The 23677-nt window shown below is 45.6% G+C and overlaps 1 protein-coding gene across 9 annotated transcripts in view; it reads left to right on the top strand.

The window, feature by feature from the left end:
- Immt (inner membrane mitochondrial protein) overlaps nt 1–23677 on the top strand; it is a 41871-nt gene extending 18194 nt beyond the window's left edge. Inside the window, exons 4-15 of one of the 9 annotated variants that reach the window (XM_046455976.2) lie at nt 994–1105; nt 3170–3271; nt 3617–3712; nt 8436–8572; nt 11942–12045; nt 12627–12762; nt 13622–13751; nt 16346–16360; nt 18002–18225; nt 20661–20792; nt 21561–21690; nt 22750–23677. In XM_046455976.2, the coding sequence (XP_046311932.1) occupies nt 994–1105; nt 3170–3271; nt 3617–3712; nt 8436–8572; nt 11942–12045; nt 12627–12762; nt 13622–13751; nt 16346–16360; nt 18002–18225; nt 20661–20792; nt 21561–21690; nt 22750–23363 (1932 nt within the window). In that variant the 3' untranslated portion in view covers nt 23364–23677. Of the gene's footprint in view, nt 1–993; nt 1106–3133; nt 3272–3616; nt 3721–8435; nt 8573–11941; nt 12046–12626; nt 12763–13621; nt 13752–16345; nt 16361–18001; nt 18226–20660; nt 20793–21560; nt 21691–22749 lie in introns of those variants that run through there. The other 8 variants (XM_046455975.2, XM_046455972.2, XM_046455977.2 and 5 more) reach the window with 8 other exon arrangements.

The raw sequence follows: 23677 nt of genomic DNA, 5'->3' as shown, positions 1-23677 counted from the left end.
GGAGAGGGAAGGAATTGCCATAGGACTCTCCAGGTCCTGATGGCTTCACAGTGATGTCAGCCAGACTGGTTTTGGAGGTTCCAGTCCATGACCAGTTGGATGTGTTGCTTCTGAGCCTGAGGTGAAGGAGTGTGTGACGGCAAAGTGGCTCACCTTATGGCAGGGACGTGGGGGAGGGAAGAGGACCAGCTGGCGAGGCACGGAACAACCATTCGTTGACATTAGTTTGCCTGTTACAGTTAGTGCGTGTTTCCTGATTTCAAAAATAACTTTTTTCTTTGCAATGCTGGGGAAAAATAACATTTTAATAAAAAAGAAAATGGTTATATTTCTAGTTGAGAAAATGGACATATTTCTAGTGGTATATTTCAGAACCCCTTCTTTTCAGCAGTCATCTTAGGGATTCACAAGACCCACTGCCAAGTCCTGGGAAAAAGTAGGAACAGCATAGGTGGTCAGCGTAAGCATTCCTCACTCAACAGTGTTCTCCAGCAAGTCACCTGCAGTCCTCTTGATGAATAGTGCCTTACGCTGAAGGTGGGTGGTAACTGGGAAAGAGGAGAGCAGGTCTTGCTTGCAAATCAGTCATATAACTTAGTGTGTAGTCACAGGAATCCTGGAGAACAAAGAAACAGCTGGCTTTCATTTTGACTCCATGCCTCTAACCAGTCATCTACTTCTGAGCCTTGTGCCGAAGACACCGTGATGTGATTCAGGAAGGAGTGGAAATACCTTGATGTCGTGCTTGTGAAAATAGTGGCATGTGGAAGGGAGGCCAAGCGGACCCCTCAGCTGTCTGAAAAGAAGCCTTTGGTGCTGCTGAAATGTGGGCGAGGGATGATGACTTCTCTCAGTTTGGTTAATAAAACATAAGTTGCAAATGTTGATAACTTTATTTTAAAAGCCTGAAAGATTTGACTTTAAATATTACTCTATGCTACCAATTTTAAAAACAGGATTACATCTTAAATGTTTAATGTTTTCATTTCCAAGATTCAATCCGGTCCACTAAAAATCTCTAGTGTGTCAGAGGTAATGAAAGAATCCAAACAGCCTGCGTCACAGCTCCAAAAGCAGAAGGGAGACACTCCAGCCTCGACAACAGGTACTCGTGTTAGAACCATTCCTCTGAGACCATAGGCCATGAGTCATTTCAGTGCATTTAGACCCAGAGTTGCGGGAGGGCCCTGCCTGTAAGGGTTCAGGGACCCAGCTCACATCCTGGAAAGGAGGAGTCTCACCTGAACCATTGCTTATCTTAGGGGTTGAGTGGGGCACAGAATTGGGTGTTACTGTGAATAGTTATTAAGCACTAATTGTCTTGTCAACAGTGATTTTATTTTTCCTTTTCCCTCTTCCCTCTACCGTCTCTGTTTTTCTCTCCCCCATTTGCATTTTAAGATTTATTCTCTTTTTCCCACCTTTTTTCCCCCTGCTTCTTCATAAGTTTAAATCCTGTCTTCTTTCTTAATGATGTGTTTGTTTTTGTTTTTGATATAGGGTATTGAACCTAGGGGCAGTCAACCATTGAGCCATGTCCCAGCCCTTTTTATTATTTATTTTGAACAAGGACTTACTAAGTTGCTTAGGACCTCGCTAAGTTGCTGAGGCTGGCTTTGAACTTGGAATCCTCCTGCTTCAGCCTCCCAAGCCACTGGGATTAAAGGCAGGTGCCAGTGCGCCTGGAGTGAAAGTGTTTTGTATAATCCCTGCAGTACCGGTTGCTTTTGGGGTTTACCAGTAATCCTGTCCTAATTTACAGCACCTGGCTGATAGCTCTGTTCAGTATACTCCTCAACTCCTTGTTTCTGTTTGGTTAGTCCTGTCCATGACTAATCACCCAACTCCATTCACAAGTATTCACTGAGAATCAGTTGCATGTCAGACATTCTTCTAGGTAGTAGGGACATAGCAGTGAACAAAACAGCTCAGAATCTCTGCTGATACTCTTGGTGGGGTGAGGGAGGGAGATCATGTGAAATGAAACAGGCAGAATGTATAGGGTGTCAGGATGCTGGGAGGGAGTGTTGCCATTTTAAATGGAGTGGGTGAGGAAACCTGACCTGGAGATGTCCATGAACAGAGGTTAGAAGGAGAGAAGGGAGGCTGGTGGGGAAACACATCCCAGGAGCAGGCTCCTTAGTGCCAGGAGCTGCTGAAGCTGGGTGGAGTGGGAGGGAGAGCAGCAGGCCCTTGTGGCAGCCTGGGGCCATCCCACACAGTTTGCTTCACATGCCAAGTGGGGTGGGGACACTGGAGGGTGCCCAGCTGGGGAGTGACACCTGACTTGGAATAGGGGCTCGCTGTTGTTGGAGCAGATGAGGGGCCCAAAGCAGAAGCATGGGGACCAGGTAATGTCTCTCAAGTGGAGCCTTCAGGTTTCTAAAAAACAATTTGTGTCCTATTTTATTGCTTTTTCTCATTTCATTTCTAGAATGATATTTTTCTCTTTGTTTATAAATTTGCAGGCCCTTGATTTCTTAGCCTTCCTTTTTAAAAATATCATTTCTGATGTGATTTTTTTTTTTCTTGGACTAATTTCTTTTCTTTCTAAACCTACTATCAATTGTGACATTTTCTTCTTTGTTTTTAAAACTGTCATCTTGTTCCTGCTCATACCTCTTCTTTTATCTCTGACACTCTTCAGAGCAATTTAAAATATCCTTTGGTTCATTGCTCTCCTGTGCCTTTTCATTGCAGGCTTTCTTTTCATGTGCTACTCTTCTCCACAGTACATAGATCTCCTGCACACTTACTATGTTTTCAGGGCTTACACTGTTACTAGAAGTCTTGTGTCAGATTGAGGAGGGTAAAAATGCAGACGGATGCCGACAAGACTTCTGTCTTCCGTGTTTTCCCACCCTTTCTCAATTGTGTGTGTTATGCATGCAGTGGACCGTGCCCTGTTTGTGTGTTACTCACACACAGACATGTAGATGCATTTGTGTTTTTAAGAAGCCAGATGTGAAGTGGGCAGTAATGGTAGTAGATTTTTTTTTTTTTTTTTTTTTTTGGTGGTGCTGGGGATTGAACAGGGCAGTGGGCATGCAGGGCAAGCACTTTACCAACTGAACTATATCCCCAGTCCATGGTAGTGGATTTCTATAATACCTTGAATAATATATATTTATAGCACCTACAGAGGCAGCTCAAATTATTTCTGCAGCAGGTGATACACTTTCCGTCCCAGCCCCTGCGGTTCAACATGAGGAATCTGTAAAAACTGATCGCCCTGAAATTGGTGGAGGAAAACCCACACCTGTAACCTCAGGTAGTTTAATTATTTATATTTCTTTATCATAGATGGTATGCTCATCTGAACCACTTAATGCCTAGGCAGCACGTAGACACTATGTAAACATACATTTATATTGCTTTTAAGTTTGCTGACTTGCTTAGGACATTTTCAAAGTTTGTAAGTCTGAATAAATCTTTGAAAATAAAGAAGTCAGTGGTGGAGTCTTGTTTTTTCATCTTGGAATTGCTAAGATGGTGACATGGTTTGGAATTCTTAGCCACAGAATGCCCCGGGCTGATCTAAGTGGTTATGTCCTGTTAGCTCTTGTGTGTAATTCTGTCTGAAACTTGATCTCCTCTTATTTACTTCTGCTGCAAGAGGAAGCACCCTCATCCCCTGTAAGGGAGCGGCCACCCGAAGAAGTCGCAGCTCGCCTGGCGCAGCAGGAAAAGCACGAGCAAGTTGAGATTGCGTGTATGTAGAGCAGCAGCCTCGGACCTCGGGTCACCTCCCTGCTGCCGCACACCAGCAGCACAGGCTCGTCGTCGTCACTCACAGTGTGGTGCTGTTTGTCTCCTTAGTGTCATTGCTCTCCACCACCATCTCTTCATCACTTGTGTTCTTCATCTAAACTGCTTCCACCCAGGCAACAAGGGCTGTGTGCTGTTGACAAACACTCCAAATAATACGTGCACTTTCTCCATTTGTTTTATGATTGTTAGTGCTGAAGATCCTTTTTTCCCCCCTCCACTGAGTTCGGGGATTGAACCCAGGGGCACTTCACCACTGAGATGCATCCCCAGCCCTTTTTATTTATTTTGAGATAGGGTCTCACTAAGTTGCCCAGGCTGTCTTAGAACTTGGGATCCCCCTGCTTCAGCCTCCTGGGCAGCAGGGATTACAGGCCTGTGCCTCCATATCCAATTGTGAGGATTCTCTATACTCTTTGTATTCTTTATACTCTGGGGAATAGAAGTTGATTGTTCATGTTTTAGCATGTTAAACTGGTAAATTTATTTGTCACCCAGTCTCTGGACTCTCTGTTCTTCCTGTGTGTGGGGAGGAGAATACTAAGAGTTGAACTCAAGGGTGCTCTACCCCTGAACTACATTCCCAGCTGTTTTTCACAGGAGGATAAATTATTTTAATAGACTGTCATAACCACAAGGGTAAATATCAGCTTACCATTGATCTTTTTTTAACATTTTTGTTAGTGCATCATAGTGGGGTTCATTTTGACATCATAGATGCATGGAATTTAATTTGCTCTACTTAAGTCCCTAGTACTACTACTATTTTTTTTTTAAAGTTGTAGATGGACATAGTACATATTTATTTTTATGTGGTGTTGAGGATAGTAGAACCCTGTGCCCCAGCCCCAGCCCTAGTACTATCGCCTTCTCTCTCCTCTCCGTCCCCCTGCTCCCCTTTCTCTGTTCTCCTGGTCTTCTACTTCCTTACTCCTTCTACTTATTGTTGTTTTGGGTTTTTTTTACTTGGTGCTTTACAGAGACACATAAAGGTGGAATTCCCTGTGGCACATTCACACAGACATGCACAGAGCATGACCTCCTCAGTTTTCTTCTGCCCCACTTACCTTCCCTCTATTGCTTGGGATCTGCCTCACTGCCTGTTTCCCCCTTATTTTGCTCTAGCTTCCGCATATGAGAGAAAATATTCAACTGTTGACTTTGAGTCTGGCTTATTTCACTCAGCATGATGTTCTTCAGTTTCATCTACTTACCAGCAAATGCCATAATTCCATTCTTTGAGACTGAGTAAAATTCCTTTGTGTATATATACCACATTTTCTTTATCATCTGTTGATGGGCACCTGGGTTGGTTCCTTTTGCTGTTGTTAATTGCACTGCTAAAAACATCGATGTGACTGTGTCACTAGAGTATCCAGGTATTTATCCCGAAGAACTAAAATCAGGATAGCTTGGTCATATGGTGGTTCCATTCCTGTTTTTTTTGAGGAATCTCCATACTGCTTTCCAAAGTGGTTGTATTAATTTGTAGTCCTACCAGTAATGTATAAGTGACTTTTTCCACACGTCCTTGCTGGCATTTATAATTATTTGTATTCTTGATGATTGCCATTCTAACTGGAGTGAGATTTGATTTGCATTTCCCTGATTGCTAGAGATGTTGAACAGTTCTTTTTTGTTTGTTAGACATTTGTATTTCTTCTTTTAAGAAATGTCTTTTTAATTATTTTGTCCATTTCTTTATTGGCTATTTTTGGTGTTAAGTTTTTTGAGTTCTTTTTATATTCTGAATGTTAATCAGTCCCCTGTTGGAGGAGTAGCTGGCAAAGATTTTTTCCCATTCTATAGGTTTTCTTTCATGCTTTTATTTACTTTGCTGTGCAGAAGCTTTTTAATCTGATGCTGTCCCACTGATTGATTCTTGGTTTCATTTCTTGATCTTTGGGGGTCTTGGTAAAGAAGTTGGTACCAGTGCCAGTATATTGGACTGTTGGCCATATGTTTTCTTCTGGTAGTTGCAAAGTTTCTGATCTAAATCCACTACAGTGTTTGATCCCACTTTGATTTGATTTCTGTACTGGATGAAAAGTAGGAATGAGGTTTTGTGCTTCTACATATGATATCTGATTTCTCCAGCACATTTGTTTAAAAGGCTATCTTTTCTTCAATATATGTGTTTGATCCTTTGTCAAGGCTTACATGGCTTAAGGTTGTGGGTTGTGTCTGTCTCTTTATTCCATTGATCTTCCTGTCTGTATTGGTGCCAGTACCCTGCTGTGTTTGTTACTGTAGCTCTGTCGTGTACTTTGAAATCAGGTATTGTGATGCCTTCAGTATTATTCTTCTTGCCTGTATTGCTTTGGCTGTTCTGAGTCTTCTATTCTTCCAAGTGAGTTTTAGGTTTTTTTTTTTTTTTTTTTCCTATTTCTGTGAAGAACATTTGGTATTTTAATGGGGGGATTCCACTGAATCTGATTACTCTTTTACAGGTGGTATAGCCACTCTGACAATATGAATTCTGCCTGTCCAAGAACATGGGAGGTCTTTCAATCTTTTAAGATCTTCTTTAGTTTCTTTCTTGAATGTTCTCTCTTCATTGTTCCTTAAATTTTGAGAGGTTTTGGTAAATTGCCAAGGATAGCTTCAAACTTGTGATCCTCCTGCCTCAGCCTCCTGAGTCCCTGGGATTGATTGCAGGTGTGTGCCTCTGCAGACATGTTAGTACTCATGTCTGTCACTAGTGAGATGTGGGGCATTGTGCACATTTCTGATTTTCAGCTCACAAACATGTGCCTTTTTAAGTTTTAATTTTGTGTTATTTTTCAAGAGTTTTTAGAAAGATAATAGCTACCTCAAATTTCCTGTCTGTACAGTACTGCCGTGTGTTGGTTTAAAATCGCGATGACAGCTGTTGTGACTTCTTTGTTTCTCTAGAGAGTGTCCCTGTTGTTTGCCTTCTGCCTGTTTCCCTACTCTTTGGTTGGTTCTTCGTGGCTCTGTGGAGCCCCCATGTTAGGAAAGGGAAGAGTGAGCATGGGTAGAGGGCATCACTTTGCCTCAGATTTGAACTTTAGTTTTTGTTTCTTTTGCATTCTTTTGAGATCTTGGCCATGTTACAGATAGTTAAGGATGTTAAATAAATTACTTTTCAATAAGTGAAATATTTCAGTATGTTTTTCCCTACTTCGTTGAATATTTTTAAATTCGTATGTTTCTTCACTGTTCAGTTTTCTCCCTTTATCACATGGGCATCTTGAGTTAAGTTATAAATTTGAGATGCGATGTCTTCTGCCTTATCTTCTCCTTTATTATTTTATTTTTTCGTTCAGCTTCTCCTGCCTTTCATTTTCTGAGCAAAGTGGGAATGCCAGGTTTTGACCCTCGGTCTCCTCCTTGACCTTACTCTTGTGGGTGTGTGATTCTCACCATGGAGCAGAGGGTGGTGAACAGATGGCGGAGGCCGTGGTGCCATGTGCCTCTGTGAGGCAGCAGCCTGCTGCTGTGCCTGGATGTCCACCCTGGAGGCCAGCGTGCCCCTTGCCCCCACTTGCTCTCCTTGCACTGTGCCCGCCCCATTGCAGCCCCCTCCTTTCACCTGTGTTACAGAGGTGCCCTGTGCTCTGCAGACTTGCCCCTCATCTCTGGCTCGGCTGCTCGTGCGCATGCTCACCATTTCTCTTTATATCATCTTCCCAGTGTTTCTGTAGTTTTGGGTCATCTCTGATAGCAGTTATTATTAAATTGGTATTCTCATCATGGCCTTCTTTCTTTAAATAGCTGTTTCCAATTTAGTATAAAATCATCCCTTTACTTTTGGAGTATAAGTCTTGAAGTTTCTTTGGAGGTACTTCGAGGCAGCATATACAGATGTGATCTTACGTAGGTGGCAACCCCTCCAGTGTTGATGTCTGCTCTTTCTTGTGCCCTTTTGCCTAAAATCACTTTCCATTGCAAGCTCCCTTTCCTTTTTTGTTGTTTTTTATGTGTGAGTGTGCGCGCGTGCACGCACACACACACATTTTCCCCCCATTTATTTCATCTTGAATCTTGGCAGTACATGATTTTTTTCTCTTGGGTTTTCCTTCTTGCTAAGGGATTGAAAGTGGGCACCTCTTTTTCCCAGCCCGTCTGTACAATTGTTATTTAAAATGAGGAAAGCTGGTGGTGATGTTTTTAGCCTTTATAAATGTGTTCTTTCCTTGTTCCTTCCATTTGAAATGTGTTAGCCTTGTTTAAGCAATTTTTTCCTTTAAAATGCCCAGTTTTTATTTGAAAAATCTCACATGTTCATAAAAGTAGAAATAAGGTAATAAATCTGATAGATCCATCATCCAGATTAAATTATTATCGACATTTTACTGTACTTTTTTATTGGTACTGGGGATTGAACTCCGGGGTGCTACTCCTCTAAGCTACATCCCAACCCTTGTCATTTTTTTATTTTGAGACCGTGTCTCGCTGAATTGCTCTGGTTGACCTCAAACTTGTGATTTTCCTGCCTCAATCTTCCAAGTAGCTGGGATTATACCAGCAAGACTAGTTTGCCATACTTTTAAAGTGAACTTTGAACCTACAGTTTGGGTCCCTTGTGATTTTATTTTGTTTTACATGTTTTGGGGAGTGCAATGGAGACTTTGTAGGAAAGAAGGAGTGTTTAAAGTCATTAGGGGGAAGGACTTGTTTTTAACTATCCTTTTTTTCTCTAGCTCTAGCCAAGAGCTTAGAAGATGCTCTGAGCCAAACTGCTTCCGTCACTCTGCAGGCTATTGCAGCCCAGAACGCTGCCGTCCAGGCCGTGAATGCCCACTCCAGCGTCCTGAAGGCAGCCATGGACGATGCCGAGGTGAGCCGGAGGCTGAGGTGTCTTGACATCTACCATACAGGCTTCTTCCTCGTATTTTGTCTTTCTCCTGCTGAGCAGAGACGGTCTAGAATATTTGTCTTTTAAAAAAACAAGCTGAGAGCTGGGTACAGTGGTGCACACCTGTACTCCCAACAGCTCAGGAGGCTGAGGCAGGAGGATCACGAGTTCAAAGTCAGCCTCAGCAAAAGCAAGGCGCTAAGCAGCTCAGTGAGACCCTGTCTCTAAATAAAACACACAATAGGGCTGGGGATGTGTCTCAGTGGTTGAGTGTCCTGGAGTTCAATCCCTAGTACCACTGCCCGCCCCCCCCCCAAACCAAAAAAAAAAAATCCCAAGAAAAGCCTTTAAATTTTTTAGTCAATTTTATGTATGGTGCTTTATTTTTATCTCATAATACTAATATGGTATAGTTCAGATTTGCTCTGATACTCTTTTTGTTTATTTGTTTGTTTGTTTTTTGGTGTTGGGAATTAAACCCATGGGTGTTCTACTCATTGCCCCAGCCCAGTCCTATTTTTTTATTTTTTTGACGTGGGGGTCTCTCCTTAAACTTGCCTCAGAGGTCACTGGGATTACACGTGCATGCCACCACACCTGGCTTGATTTTATATCTTAGTAGTTCTTGAATATTGTTACCTTTTTTTTTTTTTTTTATTGACAACCATCTCTTTAAATAAATTTTTTTTTTCAGGATACTTTTAGATCAACATGCAATTTTAAAAAATAATAGAGAGTATGTACATGTGTACATGAAACACCACTTAAATGTTTATGCTGATTGTTAACTTACACTAAATACTTCAAAAAATAAAGCAATAAGCTGTGAACCTTAGCTGGGCATGGTGGCATGTCACATTCCTGGCATGAAACACTCAGGGTCACTCCAGAGGAACTGGGCTGCATGAAATAACCACACAAGAGACAGAGATACCTTTTTCTTTGGGGTCCTGTGATGGCTCCTCTGACCTTAAGGGTTCGCAGAGAGAGCACGAGAGTGAGCATATGCTGACCCCTTTTATTGAGGAGAAGCCATTCAAATGAGGCAAGGAGTCAGGTTTCAGGGAGTTGAGTGTAGCTTTGTGGTGTCTGCTGTCAGCAGGTTGACCAACATCTAGGAAGGCCACACCCAAAAGCAGAGTAAGAGAAGGGGACCCACAAAGGGCGTTTCCATGGAACATTCTATCCCAAACAGGGCAAAGGGGTAATATCACAAAGGAACAGGTGAGCGTAACTCGACCCATGGGGCTACAAGAAGGCACACCTATGCATGAAGACACATTTTGTTACATTTTTACGACTTTCAAGATCGAGGCCACCGTCTACAGCCACTTTGATGTGACCAGATCACGGGAAGTGACCGACAGAGCCTCACCAATCAGGAAAGGAAATTGCTGGTCACATAGCACAACGGCCTCCCACAGTGGCACATACCTGTAATCCTAGTGTCTCAGGAGACTGAGGCAGGAGGGTCACAAGATTGAGGCCAGCCTCAGCATTTTAATGCAACTCTGTCTCAAAGTAAAAAATAAAAAAGGATGGGTTGTAGCTCAGTGGTCACATGCCTCTACATTCAAGTCCTAGTACCACCGCCTCCTCCCCCTAAAAAATAAATAAATAAACAAAATAAACTCCTGAAACACCCCTGGGTAAAGGTCATGCATGATATGTAAAGTTGCACTGCACTGTGACTGGGTGGGTGTTTAAACACTGAAGCATGGTGTACACTGTTTCAGTGATATGTACCTCCAGCATGTTAAATCAGACTACTGACAGTAATTGCTGGAAACTACAGCCTTTGAAACTTAAGAGAAAGTTGCATTTTATTTGAAGTTCAAGGAAAAATATAAATATCAGAATTTGATCAGTTAGCAAAGTGGAGACTGCCCAGGTTGTTTAACGTGCTGTTTATACAGATGTGAGAAGGCTTGACATTCCATGATGTCGAGCTGGGTTACAGCCCAGGGGGTGAATGTGCTTCAGAAGAAACAGCTGGGACCTTTAAATGCCTGTTTCCACTTTGGTGTAAGGCCATGTGGGGTAGTGTTTCCTCTTCCCAGTGAACGGACACTGTGTAGTGCATGTTGAACAGCACAAAAATCTGTTACAATCAAGATTTTACTACTCAAGGACACCATATGAATATAGCACTTAACTAAGATTAGGGAGTGTTAGCTAATGTTAGAAAATAACTAGGAAAACGTATGACCACTTTTTTCAAATATTAAAGATGGATTTAAGTCTTCTGGTAAAAGAAGCTGTAGGTGCACATAGGATCTATACGACATTCCAAATCACTCTCTCTCTCTCAGCTGTATTTGGAATACTTGGACTTGCCTGGCTGTGGTGGGGTGGCTGCCCCTTGGACCTCTGTAGCAAAAGTACCTTCAGTCAGAAAGACAGTGAGGCACCAGACGTGCCATGGACGTTGGCCTGTTTGACAAGTCTGTCTAGTGGTTAGGAAGACCAGATCCTGGTAACAGCATATGCTAGAGTCTTGGAAAATTTATTCCCTATGAGATGCCGCACAGTCCACACCATAGCATCTTTTGTTCTTAGTGCTGGGTGGAAACCAAGGCCGAGTGCTCCATCACTGAGCAGTGCTGTGCCCACCCCCGCACCCATTCTTGGTATACTTCGAGGATGACTGAAGTGGGGATTCACTGAAGACATCAGCTTCATTATTCACGCCATAACATTGAATTTGCTTTGTCACTTCCTTGTAACAGTTCACTAGAGGTGTGGTGGCACACACTTGTAATCACAGCTACTTGGGAGATTGAGATGGGAGGATCAAAAATTCCAGGCCTACTTGGGAAACTTAGCGAGACACTGTGTCAAAATAAGAAATAAAAAGGGCTGGGTATGCAGCTCAGTGGTGGAGTGACCCCGAGTTCCGTCAGCACTACTCCAAAACATTAAAGAATGCCTTAGACTATGATTCTGGTAGTCAGACCTACGCAGTTAAGAGAATGTTAAGTGTTGGCACTTTATTGAAGAATGATTTTAGAATTCACGAACAATTCATGGAAAGGTCTGGGTCATATTTTCTTTTGAGATTTTAATAGCAAATATCTCTCTTTGGAAAATAGTTGTATGCAGTGGGCTGCACACTTCTTGTGTCCTTGTTTGTTTACACATAATCTTGTGAAGAACAGTTGACGTGGGCGGCTGTGGAGTTCTTATGCCTCACCAGGAGACTCAGATTGATCTCCTACTGTGGTGAAACTTGGCATATAAATATTTACGGTTGAATTTCATGTCACACACTTCTGTATTTGCTCATTTTGGCTTGTCCTGTGGCGGTCCCAGCACGTAGGCATGTTTTTGTGATCAGCATTTTCTATTCAGGTTGCAGGTGAAAAGAAGTCTGCCCAGTGGCGCACGGTGGAAGGCGCCCTGAAGGAGCGCAGGAAGGCCGTGGATGAAGCTGCTGATGCCCTTCTCAAAGCCAAGTAATTACTCATGGATTTGGACAAGTAATTAGGGCCTCCTGGAGGTTTTCTACCCTCTGCATGGAATAAAGAGGAGGCAGAGAAATCTTTCTCCCTTCTTCTGTGCGCTTATCTGAACTGGCATAATCAGGAACACATAGGTTCAAGAAGAGAGAAAATGAAACATAATTAAGCTGAAATAAATTTGGCAGAAATTGATACAAAGGATCTCATAAAATCAGGTTTGCTGTGGCTTATTGCTTAGGGGGTGTGTCTACACATTTCCTGAGCTTCTGCTATAATCTCAAAATTTTGCTGGAATGGTTGGGAAGTTCCATCAGAATTTAGAAGGTGGGTAACAGTCTATCTGCTGCAACACAAGAGCCCTGAGTGTGTCTTCTGCCGCCCTGACCTTGGCTGAGGGTTTCAGCTCTAGGTGAGAAAGGCTTCTCTGCCTATTGACCATAAAAAGCATCAAGTGATTTTTTTTTTTTTTTTTTGAATTATATTTCTTAGGACTTTTAACAAATGTATATGGTGTTGTCTTTGATAAAGTTGATAAGGAGTTGTACTAAACTGTGTTTTATTTTATTGGTTTCCAGAGAGGAGTTAGAGAAGATGAAAAGTGTCATTGAAAATGCAAAGAGAAAAGAGGTTGCTGGAGCCAAGCCTCACATTACAGCCGCAGAGGGGAAGCTCCGCGACATGATCGTCGGTCTGGACAATGTGGTCCAGAAGGTCGGTTTCCTAAGTCTTTGCAGTGTTCTATGTTTTTAAATATAGTTATTCAATCAATACTTTAAGAATTCAGGAAAACAAAGATTTCTATCATCTCCTCCCCTTCCCCTGCAAAGACTATTGTTACTATTTTATTTTATTTTTTCAGTTACTAGGGTTGAACCCAGGGTCTTAAATAGGCTAGGCACGTTCTCTACCACTGAGCTATATATCCCTGGCCTTTTTTTTTTTTTTTTTTTTTGAGAGAGAATTTTTAAAATTTATTTTTTAGTTTTTGGCGGACACAACATCTTTATTTGTATGTGGTGCTGAGGATCGAACCCAGGCCGCACGCATGCCAGGCAAGTGTGCCTGCTTGAGCCACATCCCCAGCCCTCCCTGGCCCTTTTTATTTTGAGACAGGGTCATGCTAAATTGTCCAGACTGGCCTCAGACCCCAGGTAGCTGGGATTACAGGGTGTGTGCCATTTAGTTGTTACTGTTTTTAGAAACCTGTTTTGAATGTGAAGTAGATTATTCAGTATTATTGACACTTTCTATAATAATAGTGGTTTTGGTCTCCAGCTGTTGTCACTTAGGTAAACTTCCATCTTGGGGCAGATCTTGGGCTAGGATTGCATTCAGGTGATCTATGTGAGTAGTTGCAAGACCCAGAGAAAGGGGGCAGAGGGAACAATAAGATGGAAAAGGGCCTATCCCTGGCATTGGAGTAGGAATTGGAAGGAGACAGAAGAGGTTTGTTTCCCTCTTGCTGAGCTTTGGTTTGCGGGTGTTGCCTGCACATTCCCAACCAGGCCTGAGGGACGTCTGTGGTCCTTGTTGCTCAGTTTAACCTATGATACCCCTGGTGCTTGTTCAGGTCCAGGCTGCTCAGTCCGAGGCTAAGGTGGTGTCGCAGTACCATGAGTTGGTGGTCCAAGCCCGGGATGACTTCAGACGAGAACTAGAGAGTATCACTCCAGAGGTCCTTCCTGGGTGGAAAGGGATGAGTAAGTACCATTGATGCGTTGGGACGCTTCTTTCTCCCTTTGACTTTTAGCACTGCTCAGCTACACCTGCTTCAACTCCATTCATGGACTCCATGCTGCTCTGAAACATGTCATTGGTACAGCGCACTGTTTCAACCAGTCGTGACAGGTGGCATACTCTGACACTGCTCCTGTAGCTTTCCCCCTGGCGAACAGTGCCAGCCAGTGTTTAATTCCATGATGGTACAACCTTGACTCTACTAAAATGCTTTGCATCCCTGGGATCATTCAGTCCTCTAGTTCTTTAAAGGTATTTGTAAAGAATTGCTTGAAGCACACCTGTGACTGCTTTGTGTAATAGCACCATGTTGAGAATTTCCCTGGGCCCCAGTTCCTCTAGAGAAGGAAGCCAACCATTTGGCTGTTCCTTGGAGAGCTCAGGCTGCTGGGGAAAAGGTCTAGTAAAACACGAAGACATTAAAGTATGGTCCTCACCCAGAGGACATTGGGCAGTGTCTGCAGATATTTTGATGACACAGCGGGAGTGTTCCTGGCTTCTGGTGGGAGAGGGCCATTGGTGCTCCAGAGGGCTGTCTGGCCCAGAATGTCAGTACTGTAGGGTGGAGGAGCCCTGGGCTCAAGAACAGTCAGGCCCCTGCAGTGCCGTCTCTGGGTCATGTAAATCAAAGATTAAAAATTTTTTAATTTTTAAAACACACATTCATGTGTGGCACAAAAATTAAAAGATCCACATGGCATTTGGTGTGCTTTGCTTTTCACTTCTGTCCATGGCCATGCCATCTCCTCTGAGGGTAGTCAGTGACTGATCCTTGTGCACCCTGCAGAGTACATGGCTTCCCCATGCCCGGCCCTCAGGGGGACTCCTCAGGGCCTGCACCATGACTGTCAATACGTTTGTTACCAATTGTTTTGCCCTCAGTGTTCTCATTTCTCTGAGTTCTTAAGTGTCCTGGTGGTGTTCGTTATGTCCACTCCTTTTTCTGGGCTCTCTGTAACTGGACAGTGCCACACATGTGGAGCCAGCACTGTTGAGCAGCGTTCTGTGCCTGGCCCTGTGTTCTGAGCACTCCTCCTGTATTGGCTCATTATGGCTCACAGCAGCCCTGTGAGCTGTGTTGTTATGACCTCCATTTTACAGAGGAGAAAATGGAGACTCTAGGAGGCCAAGTAATCTGGCCCAGGTTAGAGGTGGAGGCAGGATTTTTTTTGCTGCCTGCTGGCCACACTGTCCTTTGCTGGAGTGATTTGTGTTGGCAGTGTGGGGCATCCTTTTGGCCTTGAGAAGAGGAGTGATGTGCTTACCACTAGGGAGATGAGGGTAGGAGGCCTGGTGAAAGATGCTGCCATGATCTATGGGCAGAGTGGCACAGGCATCTCCTCTGTGACCCAGGCCCTGAGTGGAGTGGGTAGGAACGACAGGGAGCAGCTTGGGCTGCATTGTGGCTCCCAGCATCTGGGGAAGGCGAGGTATGCATGCCCTGGCCCAGCGCTTCAGCTCGGCATGTGCTGCAGGGGATTTAGGCCTGTGCAGGAACTGCGGATCTGCCTCAGCACCCTCTCCAGTGCAGACGTTGAGGACAGGGTCCTTTGCTGACATGGAGTTTGTAAGTACATGAAAAACAAAGCCGAGTATATGTAAGAAATTAAAAAAAAAAAAAGTTGAGTCTCTTCTAGATAGGCTCATACCAGAGCACCTGCCCCAGGAGCTCCAGGCTCAGAGCTCACGTTATGGGGGTGGGGAGAGGAAGCCACTGAGGGGGCAGCTGGGTGTTGCTGGGTGGACTGTCAGCATTCAGGGGACCTCCCCTTCATGGCAGTGGACCACAGAACATGTAGCCATGTGTATGTGCCACTTCAAGACTGGCCTCGCCCTCACCTTGTGGAGCCTCTCCAGTCTTTCCTGCAGTGTTGGGCAGATCCTTGTTCCTTTCGTTGACCTACAGAGGAGGCAGTTGACTTTAGGACTGCAGGGTCTTTAGGAAGCACCTGCTGAGAGGCTTTCTGAGCTCTGCTGCTCTCCTCTGGCCTGGGGCTCACCCTCTGGCGGAGCAGCATTCAAACTTCACAAGGTCACAAGGTTCTTTTTACTCCTTACCCTCAAATTGGACAGCCATAGTTTTTTTTTTTTTTTTTTTTTTTTTTTGCACAGGTTAAATGTGCAAGTGTTCAAGAACTTCTAAAGAGAGAAAACAATTCTTGAGTATTTGGAATGTCAGGCCTGGTTCTGAGAACAAGCAGGACTATTGGCTTACTCTGAACTAATGCAAATGAGAGGGATGGAGGAAAGCTGGGATTTCTGTGATAACTTGATCACTTTGGTCAAAGAGAAATGAGTCCCCTTAAAACCAAGATTAATTTTAGTATCAGTGGTTCTCTTGTTTCTAAAATATTACAATTTACCTTGATATGTGTTGTTTTAAAGTCTCTTTAAATTTTATGAAATAAACTATTATTTTGCATCCCAATGTTAAAATACCTTTTCCTTGTGTAAATTTCTTGTTCTTTCTTGTCCCTTTTGGATGTTCTTGTTCAATGATCAGTAAGCAAAGTATGTACATTTCTTTTTTTTACATGGTTCTTCTTTTTCTTTGTAGGTATTTCTGACCTAGGTGAGTAATAATGTGTATTTTATGTTTATTTAAACTTTTATTTATTATACCATTTTATGTGGTGCTGAGGATTAAACCCAGTGCCTTGCTCGTGCTAGGCAAGCGCTCTACCGCTGAGCCATAACCCCAGCCCCAATGTTTAAAGGAATTTATTTTGAGTCTTAAAAACTCACGTCTTTTGATTGTAACTATTATTCTAAGCCATCTAATTAATATCAAGTAGAATTGTTACATGTGATAAGTCTGAATTGGGTAATTTTGGCAACCATTTTTTCTCAGGAACAAACGTGTTCCAAATGATTGGGAGCTGTAGATGTGAGGGCGTGTGTGTGTTTTCTTATGTTTAGCTGTTGTTTTGGAGAATTCCAAACGCTTGAAAGCAGGGAGACAGGCACCGTGAACTCCCCAGACCCATGACTCGCCCTTGGCAGTCGTCAGCCCCGGGCCAGCCTGGTCTCCTGTGCCACATCTCCCCCAGCTCACGACCTTGCACTTGTAAGTGCTCCTAGTATGTTTCTGAAAGCACAGTCACTGTGACACTTTCTTGCTGACACTTGATCCCATCCTGTCATCAGACCTCTCCCCACTGGCCCAGTGGCCTCATGTGGTGCATGTTTACAGTTTATTCATGTCTTTGTCCAGAGGAGGGCCACCCACTGGATTCACTCAGTAGGTCCCTTAGGCTCTGTTGCTTCTCAGCTTACCTATTACTGGGTCATTTGTCATAGAGACTCCCCTACATTTTGTATTTCATTGTTGGAGTCATAGTTCTTGACCTGTGGCATATTTTGGCATCATCGTGGAGTGTGAAATTGAAAAAGAAAAACAAACAAACAAAAAAAACTATAAAAAACCCAGTACTATATGGATTTAAGTCCAAATGAGAATGTTTAGGTGTGAATATTTTTAAAAACTCCACAAGTGCTTCTGTGAACAGCTCTGGTTGCAGATTATTGTCTTAGATAAATTGTGTTGAGGACAAGGAACTAACTGTTGTTAGGCAAGAGTGAGAGAATTTCAGTTTGATTTGGGTTTTGTAGAACACAGTCTTTATTTGGATGGCTGTTGGGACCAGTACTAGTTATGCGTGAAAGAAGGTGTAGAAGTGTTAGTATGTATGAGCTTTATTTCTTGGTACTGGGGATGGAACCCAGGAGCACTCTGTCACTTAGCTGTCCCTGCTTAGCATCCCCCTCCATGTCTTTTTATTTTTTATCTTGAGACAGGGTCTTGCTAAGCTGCCAGGCTGGTCTCAAACTTGCCGTCCTCCTGTCTCAGTTTCCCAAGTCATGGGGTTTGCAGGGATTTGCCATCACACCTGGCAAACTTTAGCTTTAGAAGCAAAATGATAGTAAATTGGAAAGCTGACTTAAGTTGGTTCAGGTTTGAAGAGCTACTCTGGGTTCTGGAAAAGAGCTGGTCAGGCACACCTAAGGCTCACCTGAGTTCTTTTTGCAATTGACAGACACCAGTTGTTGGATGCTGGCTGTCAGTTTCTGATCAGGAGACTTTAAATCTCTTCACACTAGCTACATTTTATCTTTCCTTACAGCTGTAAAATCATAGTCAAATGAAGCAAATGCCCTTGCAGTGATGTATAGTGTTGGTGGAATCATCACCTTGATGTGGTTATCTGTTTAGCTGACAAGCTGTCTACCGATGACCTGAACTCTCTGATTGCGCATGCACACCGTCGCATTGACCAGCTGAACAGAGAGCTAGCAGAGCAGAAGGCCACAGAGAAGCAGCATATCGCGTTGGCCTTGGAGAAACAGAAGCTGGAAGAAAAGCGGGCGTTTGATTCTGCAGTAGCAAAGGCATTAGAGCATCACCGAAGCGAAGTGCAGGCTGAGCAGGACCGAAAGGTAGAGTCTGAGACTCACTGCTTGACAAGTAATAATTAGGGCGTCCAGCCAGACCCTGCTCTGCAGGTAGCTCCACCCAGGTCCAGATGGGCAGGTCCAGACAGGAGCTGCACCTGTCCGTCTTCACAGTGGCGCTTCAGCCCTTGTTCTCCTGGTCAGTACTTCCGGGAAGGACTGACCTAGTGGAGTTCCTATAGGTTGAACAGATACGGAAGTGTGAGTGCTGATAAGCTGCTTGGATCCAGGATGACCTGGTTCATCTCTCGCAGCAGTCTGTCCCTAAAGCATTACCAGAAGAATTGGTTGAATTCTGAATATTTGTTTTAGGCCTTTATTTTATTTATTTTTATGCGGAGCTGAGAAGTGAACCCAGTGCCTCACACGTGCTAGTCAAGCGCTCTGTATCCACGCCCAGCCAGCCCTGCGTGTGTTTCTGCCGTATTGTTAGCGAGGGGTGGTAGTTACCAATGAAGGCAGCAGCTCCTGAGCTATCCTTCTGGTTGATAAGCACGGTAGCTCATCCTCCCTTTGAAGCCTGCTCTTCTCAAGCTGTAGAGCCTGCCCTTCCTGGCCTTTCTCCCCCTCGCTGGCCCAGTTGGCCTCCTGTGCGCGGCCTCTACCTACTGCTGGCACATTGTGGAGCCTGTCTCCACTTGCTGCCTCCAGCGCTTGCTCTCCTCCTGTGGCAGGAGGCTAAATGCCATATATATCAGACAACCCGCTCCCAGCCAGCAGCCTGCTCCATAGTCAGAGCACCTGCCTCCCAGCTCCTTGGCTTGCTTCTCTCTAAATGAGTCACCACCTACCCTGTTTGAGCCAGAGCCCTGCATGGTTATTCTCCCACTGCCCCACGTCCAGTCCATGCCAGGTCTTCATCCAGAGTAGACCCCAGACCGGTCCACTTGGCTTCCATCACCTCCCCCTTTGTCCAGGTGACCATCGGTTTTCGTACCTGTTTCACATCTACTTACACAGGCAGCTAGCCCTTAGGAAACACCGGTCGGCACCACACTGCTGAACACCCCTCCATTAATGTCAAATCCAGATTCTTCTTGTGGTTCTAGGATCAGAACTAGCCCCTGTGCGTGGTAGGCAAGCACCCTCCCTCTGAGCCTCACCTCCAACTCCAAGTCCAGGAGTTCAGAGTCCTGGCCAGCCGTTCTGTGAGGGCTCTGGGTCACCCCCTCTGGCCACAAGGCATCCTGCCCTGCACCTCTCTGCTGAGCTCTCTGCCGGCATATTCCTTTCCCTCAATCTTCCTGCTCTTCACCTGCCGCATCTTTCAGCCTTAGCTCTGAACTTGGATGTGGTCTCCACAGCGAGGCCCTCCTGGCCTTCAGTGGACAGCACAGTTCTGGGTTTCTGCCCTTCCACCCTGTGTGTGTCCCTGCTGAGTAGGAGGAGGTGGGAGCTGCTGATGACCACTCCTGCCCAGAGCCACACCTGGAGAGGGCTGCCTGGGTGGGGTGTTCCTGGGCTAGGGGGGGCGTGGGTGAGAAGTGTGCCTGCCTAAACACCAGTGCCTCGGTGTCCACCACTGCTGGTACTGCAGACGCTGGAGTGGGCTCTTGGGTTTCATATCCTGTGCCTCAGAAAAGAGCCCTAAATTCAAGGTCCTCAGTGCTCAGTGGCTTGTAATGTGACTCATGGCTAATTGTTAGGCAAGACCTGCTTGGCTTCTCATATTTTTGGTTTGATGTGGCCCATGTTAAGTCTAAATTCATTTGAAAATAAGCTGTTGGAGAGCACTGCTTAGATCCAGGATGATCTAGTTCATCTTTCTCAGCAGTCTGTCCCTAAAGCAGTACCAGAAGAATCTTTTGAATTCTGAATTTTTTTATCCCTTTATTTTGTTTATTTATTTTTATGTGGTGCTGAGAATTTAACCCAGTGCCTTTGATTAGAAGAAATTGTTTGGCGGGGCTGGCAGTGTGGCTCAGTGGTACAGTGCTTGCTTAGCTAGCATGAAGCCCTGTGTTCCATTCCCAGCACACACCCCTCAACAAAAAGAAGAAGAAATTACTTGGAAGATACTAGTTATCTCATTATTCACCACTGATAAAGTGGAGGCCTGAAGTGTCCCCTGAGTCCAGAGTTCTGCAGTCCCTTGCTTGTCAGGGTGTCGTGATTCAGGGAACAGCTTTTTGTTCGTGTGTATGTGTTTTCTGTTTTCATGGGGGCAGCCTGGTATGTGAGGGAAGCACAAGTCTCCAGGCCACATGGACCCCACCTAGACTCTTGATATCATCCAGCTGTGAGGCCTTGCTCGAGCTGTTGACAGGTTCAGCCTGGAGTCCTGGAGCCAGGGAATGAGAGCGTGTGCGTGGGCCTGGTAGGGGGTCAGCACACAGCCGCTGTCACCATGGTCACCCGGTCTTCTGCTTCTCCTTCTGTGGAAAACTGAGAACTAATCATTGTCGCGTTTGTCCTCACAGGTGGAGGAAGTCAGAGATGCTATGGAGAATGAGATGAGGACCCAACTCCGCCGCCAGGCGGCCGCGCACACTGACCACTTACGAGATGTCCTCAGGGTGCAAGAACAAGAGCTCAAGTTTGAGTTTGAGCAGGTGAGGCCCCTTGGTGAAGCTCAGCTGCCCCACGGCCTCTTCCTCCTGTGTGGTGCTGGGATGGACCCAGGCCTGTTCCATGCTGCGCGGGTGCTCTGCCACTGAGTCGCACCACCCTTCTCTCCCCTCTAGGGTTCCGATGGTGTCACCTGGCCTTGTGGGGCCTGTGTGTATCTGCAGAACTATCACTCTAATCACGGGGTCTGTGTGTGGGGTGGTCGAAGGGTTCTGGGGTGCGCCTCGTCGTGCGAGGCTGCCCTTCCTGCCTCCTCTCCATGGACTTCAAGTGTGTGCTTGTGCTCAAACTGATGACCAAGAGCTTCCCAGAGAGACGAGACGTGGAGGCCACAGCAGAGTGTCCGATGCCTCTAATCCCAGCTCGCTCCTCCCCACCTGGCATCTGCAGGAGCGTGAGCAGGTCCATCTTCTAAGGAGTGAGGCTTTCTAAGTAAGGAAAGCTAGGAAATTGGAATTTGTGACAAGATAAGATATTTTAAGTTCCATTTGGGTTTTTTCTTCAGAGAAACATGAAGGGCTAATCTCTTCAGTAGAGGGTTAGAAGACGATCTCAGTGTTACCTGCAACACAGTGGCTGACTTTTGCAGTTGGCAGTTAGTTTCTAGCTTGAATAGTAAGTCCCATGAGAAAACCAGAGAGGATGATGCACCACGTCTGAGCCTGCTCCTGGGGTGCGGGCCACCGTGGTGGGATGGAAGGCCCCTTCTGGGGCAGTGGGGCTCTTCTCCAACCACTTGTGCTTCATTTCAGGACCTGTCTGAGAAACTCTCGGAACAAGAGTTAGAGTTCCGTCGCCTCAGTCAAGAGCAAGTTGACAACTTCACCCTGGACATCAATACGGCCTATGCTAGACTGAGAGGAATCGAGCAGGCTGTGCAGAGTGAGCAAGTCCCTGCCTCCTCGCCGCTTCATCTCAGTGCGGCTCCCTGGGGGTCTCGCATCACGGGCAGCATGCTGGCTCTAAAGTCGCTCTCCTGCATTTCACTTATTTCCTGGGACATTGGCCCCAGATTTGAGAAGCGTTTAACAGGTGTCTAAGAGGAAATCAGATAAGAGGGTGCTAAAGACCAACTCTGAATGATCTGTACTACAGACATGAGATAGTTTTCAGGCCGGTCACCCCATAGTCTTGCTTGTGTGTCTGGTACTTGGTGGTGAAGGCCAGGGAGGACCTGCTCTCCTCCCTGGGCACTGGAGGGTTTTCTGGAGGTGATGTGCTAAGTAACCCCTCATAAGTGGATAGGAGTTATGCTGAGGCCTCATGTCACATTCCAAGGGACACATGCTGATGGCGAGAGTCCTGTGAAATACATTTTTTTGGGATATTATAGAATCTCATTTTGCCATATTAAAAAACAAAAAAGCACAGTTTTCAAAATCCAATCCTGTCTTGTGAGTTCATTGGGAAGTCTTCCTCCCTGTTCTGCCCCCAGTATTGGGGGTTGAACCTGGGGTGCTCCACCCCCTGACCTCCACCCCTAGCCTGTTTTATTTTTTATTTGGAGGCATGATTTCCCTAAAAGCCCAGGTTGCCTTGAACTTGGGATCCTCCTGCCTCAGTCTCCCAAATGGCTGGGATGACAGGCCGGAAGTATTCCATGTTTTTTGCAGCACAATTTCTGGTGACCTTAAAATGAATCTTATCTTAATAGTACCATGTTGCTTTTCAAGTACTAAACACAGATATCTGACTTAGCCCACGAGTGAGTAACGCGTGTGCAGTTTGACCATGCTCTTTCCTGGGGCCTGGGGGAGAGGGGAAGAGTCAGGGCTTTGCTACACACAGTCCCCTGGTCTCTCCATGACTCCAGCAGCCATCCTTGTGGAATTGTGCTGAGCCAGCTGCCTTTCCTGAGAGGCCCTGGGGCCTCTGCTGCCCTCAGGGATGGGCCTGCTGTTGAGTGCATCAAGAAAAGACTTTGCCTCTCTTCCTTTGCAGGCCACGCAGTTGCTGAAGAAGAAGCCAGAAAGGCCCACCAGCTCTGGCTTTCCGTGGAGGCACTGAAGTACAGCATGAAGACCTCGTCCGCAGACACGCCCACCGTCCCGCTGGGCGCTGCGGTGGAGGCCATAAGAGCCAACTGCTCTGACAGTGAATTTGCCCAAGCCTTAACTGCGGCCATCCCTCCAGAGTCCCTGACCAGAGGGGTCTACAGTGAAGAGACCCTGAGGGCCCGTTTCTACGCTGTTCAGAAACAAGCCCGCAGGGTAGCCATGATTGACGAAACCAGAAACAGCTTATACCAGTACTTCCTGTCCTACCTGCAGTCGCTGCTCCTGTTCCCACCTCAGCAGCTGAAGCCGCCAGCAGAGCTCTACCCCGAGGACATGAGCACCTTTAAACTACTCTCATACGCCTCCTACTGCATCGAGCACGGTGACCTGGAGCTGGCGGCCAAGTTTGTCAACCAGCTGAAGGGGGAGTCCCGACGAGTGGCCCAGGACTGGCTGAAGGAGGCCCGGATGACGCTAGAGACGAAGCAGATAGTAGAGATCCTGACAGCGTATGCCAGTGCCGTGGGCATAGGGACCACTCAGGTACAGCCAGAGTGAGGCCTGGGGAGTGGGCAGCGTCGCCGCTCACATCGGAGACAGCAGCGCCAGAAGAAGGGTTTGCAGCAAGGGTCCCAGAATTGTCTAGAAACCAGGTTCCGATCCTGTGTGTGTCCACACCTGTTGCATCTACCCTCGGTCCACCTGCTATCATGTCACTGAACTCCAGGGTGCCCTCTTTGCAACTTGTGTAACTTGTCCTGTTTCTCAGGTGTTACTGATGAGGCTCGTGAGCCAGTCCAATGATGTTTGTGATCCCCGCTATTGATTCTGCCCTTGGAGCAAACTGAATAAAACGACACAGTGGAAACCAA

Source organism: Marmota monax, unplaced genomic scaffold (genome assembly GCF_021218885.2).
Source record: "Marmota monax isolate L192 unplaced genomic scaffold, Marmota_monax_Labrador192_F-V1.1 WCK01_AAM20220418_F8-fsc00238, whole genome shotgun sequence".
NCBI classification, from domain to species: domain Eukaryota; kingdom Metazoa; phylum Chordata; class Mammalia; order Rodentia; family Sciuridae; genus Marmota; species Marmota monax.
This window is presented reverse-complemented; position numbering and strand designations above follow the sequence as displayed.